This window comes from Aotus nancymaae, unplaced genomic scaffold (assembly GCF_030222135.1).
Source record: "Aotus nancymaae isolate 86718 unplaced genomic scaffold, 86718_ANA_hifiasm-v0.15.2.pri h1tg000040l, whole genome shotgun sequence".
Lineage (NCBI taxonomy): Eukaryota > Metazoa > Chordata > Mammalia > Primates > Aotidae > Aotus > Aotus nancymaae.
The window spans coordinates 107,283,605-107,297,795 of NW_026988454.1; the positions used below are offsets into that span (position 1 = coordinate 107,283,605).

Below are 14,191 nucleotides of genomic sequence, written 5' to 3' on the forward strand. Positions count from 1 at the left end.
GAAAGGAGAGCAAGACCAAAGAGGTGCTTCCAGAATTTTGCTACCCAACTTCTCACACATGGCCATTGGCTTGGATAAAAATGAAGATGCTCTTCAGGGCTGGCTCCAGAAGGAAAAGTGGTCAAGTAGCTAGTCTGTGCTAATGGATTACTTAGAGCAAAGTTTGTTCTTACCACTGAATAACGTGTTTTTCTTATAATATCACCAGGAAAAGGTTCACTCACTCTTGAGACCCCTACTAAAATCACATTTTCTAGGAGTCAAGTATTTACCTTGATGGGTTACTTTGGCTTCATTTTTTATAAAAGTTAGAATAAACAGTGCTGAATAAAAATGGATTTTTAAATTAATATCCTAAGTGTCTGATTCTGGAATTTCTCAGAATTATTTAGATAAAATTTGAAAGACAGAAAATATACATTTTAAAATTTATCAGTGAACATGAAATAATCCTAAATGTCTTACACAAAATGGCCCAGAAAAAAATTAATTACATAAATGTTACTTACTAGTCTGATGATAATAAATTGAAAATCATGAGGTCATGATTTTCTCTCAGTCAATGTAGACTCTCTCAACTCAGATAAAAGTTCCAAAATTTAATGCTCTATTGTATCTGTTTTTCATAACTTTTATGAAATATTTCTGTACCAGTGATAACCTTCTTTGTTATAGTACCTGCTCTTAAAAACAACATTAGAAACCTTTTATATCATGATTATCCATGGTTATATAAACTTATTGGAAAAAATGTTTTGATCATTAGGTACAGCACCAGAGGGCTTAATTCAATCCTTAACTGCAAAGATTTGACATTAACTATGAGTGAATATCCAACTTATCTAATCAACAACAACAAGATTTTTCATACAATAGAGGGGGCAGTGTGAATGTGATTATAGAATTCTCAATATGGTTTTTACTTAAAAACTACATAATGCACATCCTTTACAGCAGTAAGTGTGTAATCAGATCGGATTTGATAAGAAACTTCTTCATGAAGACACAGTACAATCAGGCATAAAGAATTTCAAGATATAAGATAATTGTTAAACAACTGACATAATGTTACACACATGGGATACAACAATTATAGAAATACATTTCATGAAAAACATAAAAGACATTTAACTCCAAAGAGTATAAAGAAAACTTAAGAGACTAGAAATACGTGGCAAGTGGAGGGGGTTGTTACCCCTTGTTATTAGCAGTAGTTGTAAAACAATTCTCTTTGAACTTTGGGAAATTAGTGTTTTTCATGCCTTTGTACTTTATTTCTTGTGGTACATAAGGTAATAGAGTAGATTTTCTACTCTATTTTCTACTCTATTTTATTTTCTCCATTGATATATTGTCTCTAAAAAAACTATTTTTTTTTTTTTTTGGATTCATGCAATTGGAAAACTAATTGAATAAAACTTTGTGGAATTTACTTTTTTTTGACTTGTGACTTGTAGGAAGTAGAAAAGGCATTTGTTGTAAAACTAACTGACACTGAAAAGCTTTCTCAATTGTAATGACTAGTAAGATTTCTTTTTTGAAATGCAGTTGATTGTTACTACAATTTACATCAAGTGCATTCTATTATTACACTAGTAGTAAAATAGTAATAGCCCTCCTCACAATTTGGGTCCATAAACAGCTTTGGGATTTTTTGCCATTCTGATATTTCAGGTTTAAGCATAGCCTGACAAATTTTATAAACATATTTACCTTAATCTTCATTAAAACAATGTGTACCGGGAGTGATATTCAAGGTCATTGTATCTGCCACTTGCAATTAACTCATCAATAATTTATAAAAGGTGTTTAATGGCCAATAAATTCTCCATGCTTTAGAAATTTAGAAGTAAATTTCCTCACAAACTAGGAGTAATCTTTAGCCAAGAATAATATTCAAGTATGAAGGTTTTCATGGTTTTGTAGAAATTCAGAAATAACAAGTTAAAATGGATTCGGTGTTAGATAAAATTATATCATTCCTATTGATAAAAATAGCTCAATGACATTGACAACTTAAATCTTTGAAATATAGCAAAAAAAAAAAAAAAAAAAAAAAGAGAGAGAGATGCACATTCAAGATATAGCATAAAACAGTCCCAACATATTTCTTTAGAAAGATGTCTTTGCATTTGTGTCATTAGCAAATAATGAGGTAAATAGTTGCCTCTTTGTTTCATAAGATTGGCAGGTTTTGGGAACACCTGTTTCTTTATCATTTGCCCTGCTAAGGTAATCATACTAAATCTAGACCCTTTAGAAGCATTCCTGGATTCACATGTTGAGTGCTATGTACATAGTCTACTACATTCCCAGAGTTTCTTTCAAGTACTGGTTTTATTTTATTTTATTTTATTTCTCCTTCCAGGCAATGATCATTCTTAGAAAGTATCTATCAGTTTCTGCAAAACACTTTAGTAAGTTTAAATAAGATAGGGATTTGAAACTTTTAAAAACTCAAGTCATCCAGGTGGACAAAAGCACACAAGTGCCTTAAAACCAGTCTTCTTTCACACTGCACTTGTAACACAGTAGCAATTGTTTTGTAGACTGTTATTTTTCTAAAAAGATGACAAGAGTGAGAATCAACACTGATACTTAGTTTTTTCCTTCAGACATCCAGCCACATTGACGGTAGCGATGACGGTGGCCCCTGTTATAGATAGATACCTGTGCAGTAAAAGACTTTATTTCACGCAGGCTAATAAACTGATGTCAAGTGGTATCACTTAAAACAGTGGATCTGAAATCTTAAAGAGCTTCAGAATCACCTATAGGGTTTGTTAACACACAGCTTCTGGGCTATCACCCCTAAAGTTTCTGGTTAAGTAGGTGTGGGATAGGGTAGAAACTTGCATGTCCAGTAAGTTCCCAGATAATGCTGATGCTGATGGTATAGAAACCACATTTTTGAGAATCACTGATTTAGAGCAAAGGAATTCTGACTTTCCATCTATCACATAACTGCTGCTCTCTTAGTCTTTTCCTTTCTCTCCCCGTTTCCCTCCCAATCCCTCTCCCTTTTCTCTCTTAAATTCTAAATAAGTGTTTTTGAGTCTAAGGAAGTTACTCTTCCTCTGAGCTATTACATGGCTATTAAGGCATATTATCAATGTTATTTGAAGTTATCCTCAAACTATTTAAAGTGCTGTCATCACAATCTGAAAATTACAACTCTCCTTTCATGCAGCATAAGCAAGAAAAGAAGTTCTGAAATATACAAAGGGGAGAAAGGAGAGAGTTAAAATGCTTTGCTTTCACTGATATAGTGCTGATATTTTACAACATGATCTCAATAAACCTTGTATAAGAAGATAGTTTTTGCTTTGAGTCATAAAAGGCACAAGGTAACAGAATCCCAAATTCCAAGATTTGAAAACAAATTGTGGATAATTAGGTCGTATTACTTTTCTCTGAGAGTAACAACAAAATGAGTAAATAACAAAAATTAATTTTCTATGAATTTTTTTATACTGTGCTCCATATCTTTTGTTTCAAGACAGTCAGAACACCTGTTACCATAATATGAGGTGAAAATAATCTTTCATAAACACTTATTTTACTTTTAATTTTCAGGTAAATATGCAAATCTGAAGAATTTTTCAGGGAAATAAATTTGAATATTCAGTCCTTTGACTCCTAGATCTCACATTTTCTACAAAATATATGATAGTCTATTGATTTATGTGTGAGTTATGAGCAAGCCCCTCTATTCTTTAACTACCTGGTACTCAGCCCCAGGTCCAGATGGAATCCACTGACATCAACTGTCACTGTAATTAAATTGAAAAAAAAAATGCAACTGTGCTACAAACTTTCTGGTGAAGACCACTGTCCTTGGTAGCTTCACTAGTCTGTCATGACCAAGAATTGGCCCCCAGATTTTTTGCTGCCTTGCACTCTGTCAACATGTCTCCCTCACTAGACTGCAGCTCTTTTGAATGCAAGTTTGCATCTGTCCCACCTCATTCCCTAGCACCTAGCACAGTGGTGCATTTTTAATTTAATCCAGCAAGGTTGACTATGTCATTTTGTTGTTGTTGTTAAAAGAACATAATGATGTGATTTAGCTTATTCTTAAGTGTTAAAGCCTTTTCTTATAGATGAAAATTATGTTAAAACTTTTACTGTAATAGAGTCTCACTGGCCATATGTGAGACAAGAAATGTTAGTAATGGTCAATTTACAAACCTGAGAAAATTGTGTAAATGAGTGAGTATGTAGTTTTGAAAGATAATTTTTGAATTACCTAATACAATATGCTATTTTATATATAAATATTTTCTTAGATATCACATTATAACAACAGTCTTGTGGTTTTTCAAAAAAAACTATTAAGTCAACTAACATATGTCTATTATTAATTCAGAATTAGTAATTGCTACTTCTTTTAGTAGCAAAAAAATCATTGGATAGAGTTTGGTAATTTTTAGGAACCAATTTAAATATAAGAGATTAAAATAATAAGGGATTATAAGAAGAGTTAGAAATGTTTAAACATTTAATTGACACACATTCTAATACATGAAACTAAGAGTGGAATTGTCTCAAATAAGTTTGGTTGAAGGTTAAACTTCTAACATATTTAAATCAAAAGTTTAGAAATCATTTTACACTGACTTTTTTTAATCTCCAAAGAGCATCAGATTAAAAAAAAAAAAAAAGAATTCACAAGTAATTTTAGCTTCACATCAATAGGATAATAAAATTTCTGTTCCCAGTGATTTTAAAAAGGATAGTTTTACTCAAGTATCCTTGTTGTATAAATAAATATTCTACCAGTTTTGAAGTGGTCCTGCTCCATTGGCTGCTGGGAGTGTGCTTATGTTAGTGAGCACAACTTGCTCAGAAAGTTTTGATATGTTATCAAAGTTGCTGATCTGAGTGGTCAAGGACTTCCGGCTCTCTGTGCTAGTTCTTGCCCTGGTGAGCTGATCCTCCTGGCGATGGTGAACTCCAAGGCAACAGCAAGAAAACGCAGCTTTAAATTCCTCTCGAAATTTTCCTGGCAAACCAGAGAGATTGAAAGGAAAAGGAATTATGCATAAATGCTTCGACAAATCATGAATAGGGTACAACTGAGTTGCTCCCTTGAGCCAAACTAACAATGAGGTGTACTATTTTGCAAAATGGGGAAAATAGTAAAAGGAAATTGAGTTTATTGGAAGCTTGGTAGACTCTCAAAACAATGAAGTATTTCCATAAAATAATGAGGCTGCCTTTCATGTATGGTGCTTAGAGTTTGTCTCATTCTTTTATACTCAAACCTCATATATTTATGCATATTGGTATATTTTATCTACATAACTATAATGGAAGTGATAATCAGTAGAAGAATGCTCAGAGACATTTAATAAGTAAATACAATGAAACATGTCACATAAAGCCAAAATCATACAAAAACTACCCCTGTGTTTTACTCTAAATAACTAATATTGAAACAATTAAATCCATAAAATATCTAGAAAAAAATACACTCAGATATCTAGAAAATTTCCAGTTTTATAATCTAGATAAGAAAGAACAAAAAGTGAAGAGGGAAAAATACTGGAGAGGGTATTTCTTGTCTTCGAATTACATGAGAAATATTGGAGAACTATGAGAATGAATCAATCACTTTTATTACTGTGAATGGCATTATTAGGAATCATCATTTCTTCTCTTTTAGGCTCAGTTACCCACTGAGTTATTAGTGATTAAATGAGAAGATGAAAGTTCCTGGGCCCAGTATGATAGCAGTCACATTAACAAGTTATCAGTGATTTTGCCTCCTCTAGCTCACTCTTATCCCCATACTTTGACTTTGACATCGTCCTGTGACTTCTGCTTCAAGCACTTCTCATTATAACTTCCTCATAGACTTTACCTGCTTAGTGTGAGGTTCAGAGCTTTAGACATTGTGCTAGATTTTTTATTTCTCAACAACTTAATTGGTTGCTTTTTTTTCAACCTATGCAACCAGAAAGCCAAAGATAAAGTTGGAAGATGCATGTGATTTAATAAATACACCACAAAATGAATTTCTATTCTTCCACATAAAATCATCATATATTTAACACATATTTTTACTTCAAAAAGGAACACGCTCAAGACAAATCAGGTCAGGGGAAAAAGTATCTTGAATAGCAACTGAACTCTTCATATAATTGAAGAGTGGTCATTGATTCCTCATCCTTGGTTAGAACTGTCGCTTATAGAAGAAACAGCTGAAAACTCACCACTGAGAAAATTATAAATAATTGGATTTGCAGCACTATTGGCATACACAAGCCAGTGTGAAAAGGTAAACCAGGCATACACAGTTTCTCTGTCTTCGGTATGGGTAAACATCCCAAATACTCTGTAGGAAAAAAAACAACAGAAAAGTACCTTTTAATAAAATAATTAAATTCAAAGGTGAACAAGGCTATTAGTAGAGGTTGGTCTGACCCCTGTCCTCCTCTGTTGCAGGCATTGACCACAGATTGGTTTCTGAACCCATAATTGGTTTAGAATAAATTCAGTGCCTGAACAGAACCTCCACAGCACAATTAATAGATCAAAAGCCAAGCCAGGTCAGAGAAGGTTCTCTCCCTCCCCAAAAATAGCAGACGTGGTATTTGCCGTGAATAAGAATACAGAAGTTGAATTTATATCTTCTTTATTTCATTTTCTAAATACAATTGAGTTATGTTGTATTAATATTCCATTATGTGTATCATTTGAAAATCACTCCTAAATGATAGTCTTTAAATACTTCTTCCTACTTTCATGTATGTATTGATCAAAGTATCATATGCCTTCAAGTCCAATCGTCCTGGACTATCTGAAACTTGCATTCTGGGACTCCTTAATACCCAGAGACGAAACAGTTCTCAATAGGGAGAAATTTGGTAATTTTTTTTTAAATTAATGAGTGTGAATTTTTCACATATTTTAAACTTTAAAAAATATTTTATTATGCTAACCTTAAAGACTATTTAAAAAAATTCTCCATACTTAGAAATATCCCATCTATCAAATTCTAATCACTAACCTACAACAGATAACTTACAGCTACTCAATAAGATTGTAGGACAAAGATGATATATTTTTCCTGCTAAAGTCTCCATTTTTGATTGTGCGATTTGTGCCCCATTTGTGTGTGTGTGTGTGTGTTTTACAACAAGAAAGCATGATAAAAATGCACTTATGATATAAGGTGATGCTCTAAAGAGTACTAGACTTTTACAAAAATACTATATAGAGTGAAACAATATGAACAAAAGACATGTGTTATCACTCTTTATCTATGTTATCACTCTTCATCTCAAAATATCTTTGAAATCCTGGACAAACCTGAACTGCTATAAAGAAAATGGTTTTGACTAATCTGGCAAAAAGTTAAGTTTTAAGGAGAAGAAGCTAGGAATGGTTTTTGTGGGAGAAAGAAAAAACAAATTTAACATGCAAGGACAAAGAAAGATACAAACATTTGAAAAAAAAAATGTGTGTGGTAACAAGAAAAACAATTTTCAAATTCTTTTTTTCAAAAGTTTTTATGTTGTAGAAAAGAGGAAGATGCCCCAAAACTTGAAATATTTTAAATTTAACATGGCCTTGCTCCTTTGAAAGTTATTTGTTTTTCTTGGAAAGGAAGGGATTTGAGTCAGAAGAATAAGACAAATATTACTGACCAAAAAAGTATTTGGAAATAAAAAGACGGAGCAAGTTCTGAGATACAGGAATCCAAATACACAACCCAGAGAGAGGTAAATTCAATTTAGACTGATTAAAAGAGAAAGAAGATTAAAAAGAGAAAGAAGAAAACCCATCCAGTAACATAACATGTTTATAAAGTTCTTAAAAGCAGAAGACACTATCTAGCAAGTGGTCATAATAAATTTGTATTAAATTTCTGTGAGAAAAAAAAAAAGAGGCAAAGGATGAAAACATAAGAAGGGCAAAATAATTTCTGTTTTCTTGTGAGCCAGCATATATCTCAAGGACCCAGGCCACAAAAATTATGTATCTTTAAGGCTGGGACTATAGGAAATAGTATTACTGAAGAAAATTTTATTCTCCATTTCTTCTTCATTGAAAAAGTCATCAAACAATCAAAAACAGGGGCCAAACAGAATGAGAACTCTTTGCAGCTGGTTATACCACCTTTCTTCTCACTCCAGCCAATGCTCCCTCTCTCCAGAATTCCCAGCTGTGAGGAATATGATACTGACTCTGAATCAGGGAAAAGGGAGAGGAGCAATTCTAGCTTAAGTTAGAAGCCTGTTATAAACAGAATTGGTATTGCCTTGGGACTAGTCTATGTGCAACAGTTTTGATAATTCCCAATAAAGTTGGCTGGTCATGAAGTTTACTGGGTACCACTGATTCTGTATCTGCTGTTGATGGCGTTGGTCAATGTCTTAAACTTAATAGTTGTGCCTGCAGTATAACAAATAACATACTTTCTCCAACTGATTTTTATTAATATTTGTCCTGAGGTGATTCAGTGACTTCAGGAAATCAATTTCTTTCTTTCTGTTTAGACATTCGACATACACATCTGCCTGGATTGCTTTTTTTTTTAAAGTGCTCACCAATGCACTTTTAAGTATAATTCAAATACTAACAAAAGATTCCTATCTTTTTCTATCCTTAAGATAGAATTCTCTCACAAGGGGCTATGTTTTTGAAAAAGAAGTTTTAGAAAACCCATTTGTTCTCATCAAGAAAGAACTACAAGCTGTAAATGAGATACTACGCATTAGAACTTTGTCTGCATCTAAGGTTTAGCAACTAGTTTGAAGAGATTGGAGAAACATCTGTTTTATGTCTGCCATGCAACTGAGAATACGCATGGACAAGAGCACATGTCTGAGCACTCTTAAAGGCTGTTCGCCGTACCTGCTGGCAACAGCATAACTGAGTCTTCGGGCCTGGCAAGGTATCTAGGCAGAAAGTTTAGATTTTTCTCTGGCTGGTATTTAAAAAAAGTTAATTAAGAACCAAGAAATGGCAGCCTATTTCATTTTCAAATAACAGATACGTTTTACCTCTTTAGCATATTGAGGATGCTAATTGGTAGATAGCAAATTGCAAATACCAAAAGCACAACCATCAACATCCGGGCTGTTTTCCTTCTGGCTCGGATCTGCTTTATTTCAGCGGCCACAGCGCTTATCCGGGACTTGGTCGGCTGTCCTGGCCCTCGACACTGTGAAACAGGCTGCAGGGGCTTCCATTTTCTCTGAACTACAGATGATGTTCCAGGGATCTGTAAGGAGAAGAGACAGACCCATATTGCAATTTGACTTAGGAAAGTTCCACTTTGAGGAAGTAATTAGAAAACACAGTCAGGAAAGGTTTCCAGACGCCTGAGGTCTGGGAGCTGTGAGCGCCTGCTTCTCCAGAACATTTGCTGAGCTTAGTATGTGCTTGGCATTAATTCAGTCGAATGCCAAATAGGAGTTTGGGTGGAAAAAAAGTTGAAACATCAAAATTTTGTCAATGTCTAAAGAAAGCTGCAAGTGGAAAAGATATTTCCTTGTAAAAAGATAAAAGCCTGGGAAAGGAGAATGATAAAGGGATGGCAGCCATATTATCTTATTAGGAATTTTTGTTCAGCTCAGATACTAAAGTTTAAAGCAAAGGAAAACCCAGCAACTAACATCAAGCAACCTTTATGGATTTCTTTTCACGTATCAATACTGCCATCTGCTGCCAGACAGAGAGATAGGAGTCAACTACCCATAGCTTTTTAGGTTTTCTGCTTCTCAAGTTCAGACAAAGCAAACCTTTGAATGAAAGGAGATATATATATACACGTATATATATATACACATGTATATGTATATATGTGTATGTGTGTGTTTTGTGTGTGTGTATATATATGTATATAAAATCAAGTATTCTCTGTTGTTCACTATTTGTAGTTATAAAATTGTTTGAAACAAATTTTGTGGTCCAGCCCTCTAAAATGCACTTTTTTGTGGTCTTACATTATTTTAAATAGCTGGAATTTGTAAGAATGGTTACATAACTTGTACTTTTCCATTTCTTTTCAAAGTTATTTGATGATAGCAGGGAGTCCCTCCAAGTATAATATTTTCTTAATTGTGAGCTCATGAAGATTGATAGGGTTTAATGAACACAGCAATAAAATTCAGCATGCATAATTTTTTAAAGAGGAAAATATGTCAACAAGCACAAGATAAGGCCACCTTCATTCCATTGAGATTATTCAGCTTTTGCTTTTTGTCTCTGTGCTGCAAACCAGTACTGAACAATGTGTCCTTGTGGTCTTTCAGAATAGATGTTGGACAGATTTTGTTGCTTTTTACACCACAAGATCAAAGTCTGTTCAATAATCTTTAATTTGAGAACAGAATTTTACATAGATGTCCACACAGATAAATTAATATGGCATTTCCTTTGACCATATTCTCTCTTGAAGAGGCAAATGATACAGAAACCTGCCCTTAAATGGAAAATATCTGATAAATTATTTGTCTTCTCGCTCTGTATGTCTTCTGATGTAGACAACCCTTTTTACATAGTAGTGGTTCAACTCAATCTTTTAATCCATTGGTTGGAGAGAGATAGGAACTTTCTCTTCTGTGACTCTCATTTTAAATAGAAATTTTTAAAAACAACTCTAGCAATGAATGTTTGAAAGTTCCAGAATACTTCTATCATGAAAAGCCGATATGTGTCTGCTAAATGATCCTGAACTGTTTTCTAAATGTTCTCTGAGAGATCAATGAAACTTTAGTGATTATATCACTGACTGTTCCCCTGAGGGAGAGAATCAACATTTTGCATCTGATGACTTCTGCAACCATTAGAAACAGTTCCCGATCACCTAAGGTCGGGAATTCGAGACCAGCCTGACCAATATGAAGAAACCCAGTCTCTACTAAAAATACAGAATTAATCAAGCATGGTAGTACATGCCCGTAATCCCAGTTACTCAGGAGACTGAGGCAGGAGAATTGCTTGAAGCCAGGAGGAGGAGGTGGCGGTAAGAGCTGAGATCTCGTCATTGCACTCCAGCCTGGGCAATAAGAGCAAAACTCTGTCTCAGAAAACAAAAACAAAACAACAACAAAGAAAACAACAGTTCTCATAAAGAAAAAACAGCTATGGTGAGCATAGTTATGGTCCCTGAAATCAGGAAAAATAAAATGTAGTGATGCCCTTTTTAAATGATGACCTAAATAAAGATAGAAGATGCTGAATCCTGCACTCATTTTGAGGACACCTAAATTTCTCCATCGATATGCTATTTAGAGACACTGAGAATCCAGAGAAAGTCAGTATAAAATCAAGAGGAATAACTGACATTACTGAGTTCCAGAAACTATGCATTAATAATCCTTAATGCATCCCTAAAACTACAGTATTGTAAACCTTATAGATTTTAATTAAGCAGACACTGAGGAGAATTAAGTAAAATACACATACCCTGCTTTTATTTCACAATTATAACTAAACTTTATAATCATATTTAACACAAAAATATACCCTGAAAAATATATTACCACAGTTATGAATTAGAAATAGCATGTATATGATGCACCTTAAAACCTACTCAGTCTTAAAAAGTGTTTGTGAGCAGGATAAAGTTATGAGGAAGGCGCAAACACGCTACAAACATTAAAAATATTATGAATAAACAACGGATTTGCCAACATACATGAAACGGACAAAGCCCTTGAAAGACAAAGTTGACCAAAACTGACACTGTAGTTACAAACCTTGCTACAAAAGCATCTCCAGGCCCAGATAGGTTCATTAATGAATTCAATCAAACAGTAAAGAATAACTAAAACCACTTTTATTCAGACTTTTGATGAAATGTACAGAAAATGCATTTTTCAACAAATTTCATGAGGCCACATTTATTTTGATAATTTAAAGATATGACAACAAAAGACAGCTAACAACTAAATATCCTTCATGAATAGAGATAGAAAGCTCCTTAAAAGTGTTAACAAATCAAAGCCTGCAATATATCAAAATAGGATGATACGACTTGCTCAATCAGATTTATTCTAGCAATGAAGTGTTGGCTTACCACTCAAAAAATCAAGTCTTCTCTCGCCATTTGTACTGAATATTGTACTGGACTTTGAGCCAATACAAGAAGGAAAGAAAAATAAATAAATAAATAAATATGCCTACAGATTGGTTCTATTAAGAAGAAATTATTGCTTACAAAGATCATCCTAAAGAATCCACAAAAAACCCACTAGAACTTATAAAAGAATTTAGCAAGAAGCGGGACACTAAATCAATAGACAAAAATTAATTGCACTTCTATATACTAGCAGTAAATGGGAAATTAAATTTTAAAAGTTTCAGTAACAGAAGAATGTGCTTGAGGCACACATTTCATAAAATATTGACAAAATATATACTGAAAATGATGAAACATTGCAAAGGGATAATAACTCCTAAATAGATTCATTATGCTCATGCATTAAAAGGCTTAGTATTGTTAATATGGCAGTGCTCCCCAAATTGATCTATAGATTTAATGCTATTAATCACATTCAATATCACAACAGTCTTTTCTGTAGAAATTAAAGTACTGATTGTAATTTTTTATGAAATCGCAGAAGACCTGGAATAGCCAAAACAATTAAAAAAAAAGAATTTATTATTTTTCAAACTTTAGTTGCAGGACTTATAAAAACTCATTTCAAGATTTATAATAAAGGTACAATGAGTGTTTATGTGTATTTGTGTGTATCCCAGAGGACTAGTCTGATGTATATATTTGATATTCACCTCATTTAAAACATGGAAAGTGGCATTTACTGGCGAGGGAAGGAAAGGTCAGTATTCAAAGCAAAAAGTATTCAAGTCAATATAGGAAGAAAGTATGTGAGCAATTAAATCACGAGTAACATTGCTTAATGCTGGCAAAAGACCAAGCAATAAACTTTAAAAGTACATATGCTTTGAAATCATTGGTGACCTTTGTGTAAGCAGTTTCACCGTAGTGATGAAAGTCGAAGCTAGATTGAAGTGGGCTGAGAAATCAGTGGAGATGGCGGTGAGTGAGAAAAAAATGACAAATGGAAATAAATCAAGAATTTTATCTAGGAGGGAGAGGAACAGAGTTAAGTTCGTGGCTGGATGAGTCTGAGAGTTTGGATGATGCTTTTTCTTAATACATAGCAAACGCCTGTTCCATTTGCTAAGTGCTAAGAAACTTCTAGGACGAGGCTCTTTTCCCCTTACCGTATTCTATAACCATTATCCATTTCATCATCATAGAGTACAACAAATATTTTGTAGGCACTCGCTATCTCATATGAAACAATAACCTCCTTACTTTTCCCTGTTCAGCAGGAAAACATAAACATTTTTCTTGCCCCTTACACCCAACACCATATGAGCATGACTATGTTCCAACTCTGAGGAAGAGTTTCAGATTAAATTCCATGATTTCTTGACACACTTTTTGTTTACCTTGGTACTGCTCTGTTAGAATTAAGATTTGCATGCTAAATTCTTACCATGAGGACTATAATTTTATTTGTCCCTTCATTCATCCCTAACACATTCTTAGCTTCATTCTCACTATGAATAGCTCCACTTTCAGAGTGTACAGATGGCCGTTTTGGATGACAACTGCAGTACCTGATCTTCTCACTATGCCTCCTGCCCCTTGTCCAACTCCAGGTCTGTTATCTCGCAACATTATGCTGTCACACAGTCTATGACTTCTTTGTAAAAAATGGTTTTCCCTCTGCTCTCTGGGACTTGATATAGGTTCTCTCATTTTTTGCACTTCTATGGACCATTTTAAAGTCCATAGGAGTACAGAAAAAAACTTTAATCAGAAATACGGGAAAAATAACCCTCTCATTACATTAACATATCAAATTGTGTGTTTAACCTTTCTTTGCTTTCCTGTGGTTTCAGCAGAAGAACTTCCTAAAAAAAGAAAAGGAAAGAATTCTTCCATTTTAAATATTTTAAAATATCCCATCATTTTTGCTTTCTTCAAAAAAAAAAAGGTTTATTGAGATACAATTCATATACCATAAACCTCACTGCTTTAAGGGGTTCAAATAAATGATTTTCAGAATAATCATAGAGTTGTGCAACTATCATCACGTCATCACTGTCTAATCTAGAACATTCTCATCACCCTCAAATGAGGCTCCAAATCCATTAGCAGTCATTTCTTATTTTCTATTCTGCCAGCTCCTGTCAA

The 14,191-nt window shown here is 33.7% G+C and overlaps 1 protein-coding gene across 1 annotated transcript in view; it reads right to left on the minus strand.

The window, feature by feature from the left end:
* Positions 1-1,357: 1,357 nt before the first annotated feature.
* The window catches only part of HCRTR2 (hypocretin receptor 2), a 222,441-nt gene continuing 209,607 nt past the window's right edge, over positions 1,358-14,191 (minus strand). The window contains exons 6-8 of the mRNA XM_064360422.1: positions 9,015-9,235; positions 6,219-6,340; positions 1,358-5,005 (exon numbers count right to left, since the gene is read on the minus strand). Coding sequence (XP_064216492.1) covers positions 4,776-5,005; positions 6,219-6,340; positions 9,015-9,235 — 573 coding nt within the window. The 3' untranslated portion in view covers positions 1,358-4,775. The remainder of the gene's footprint in view (positions 5,006-6,218; positions 6,341-9,014; positions 9,236-14,191) is intronic.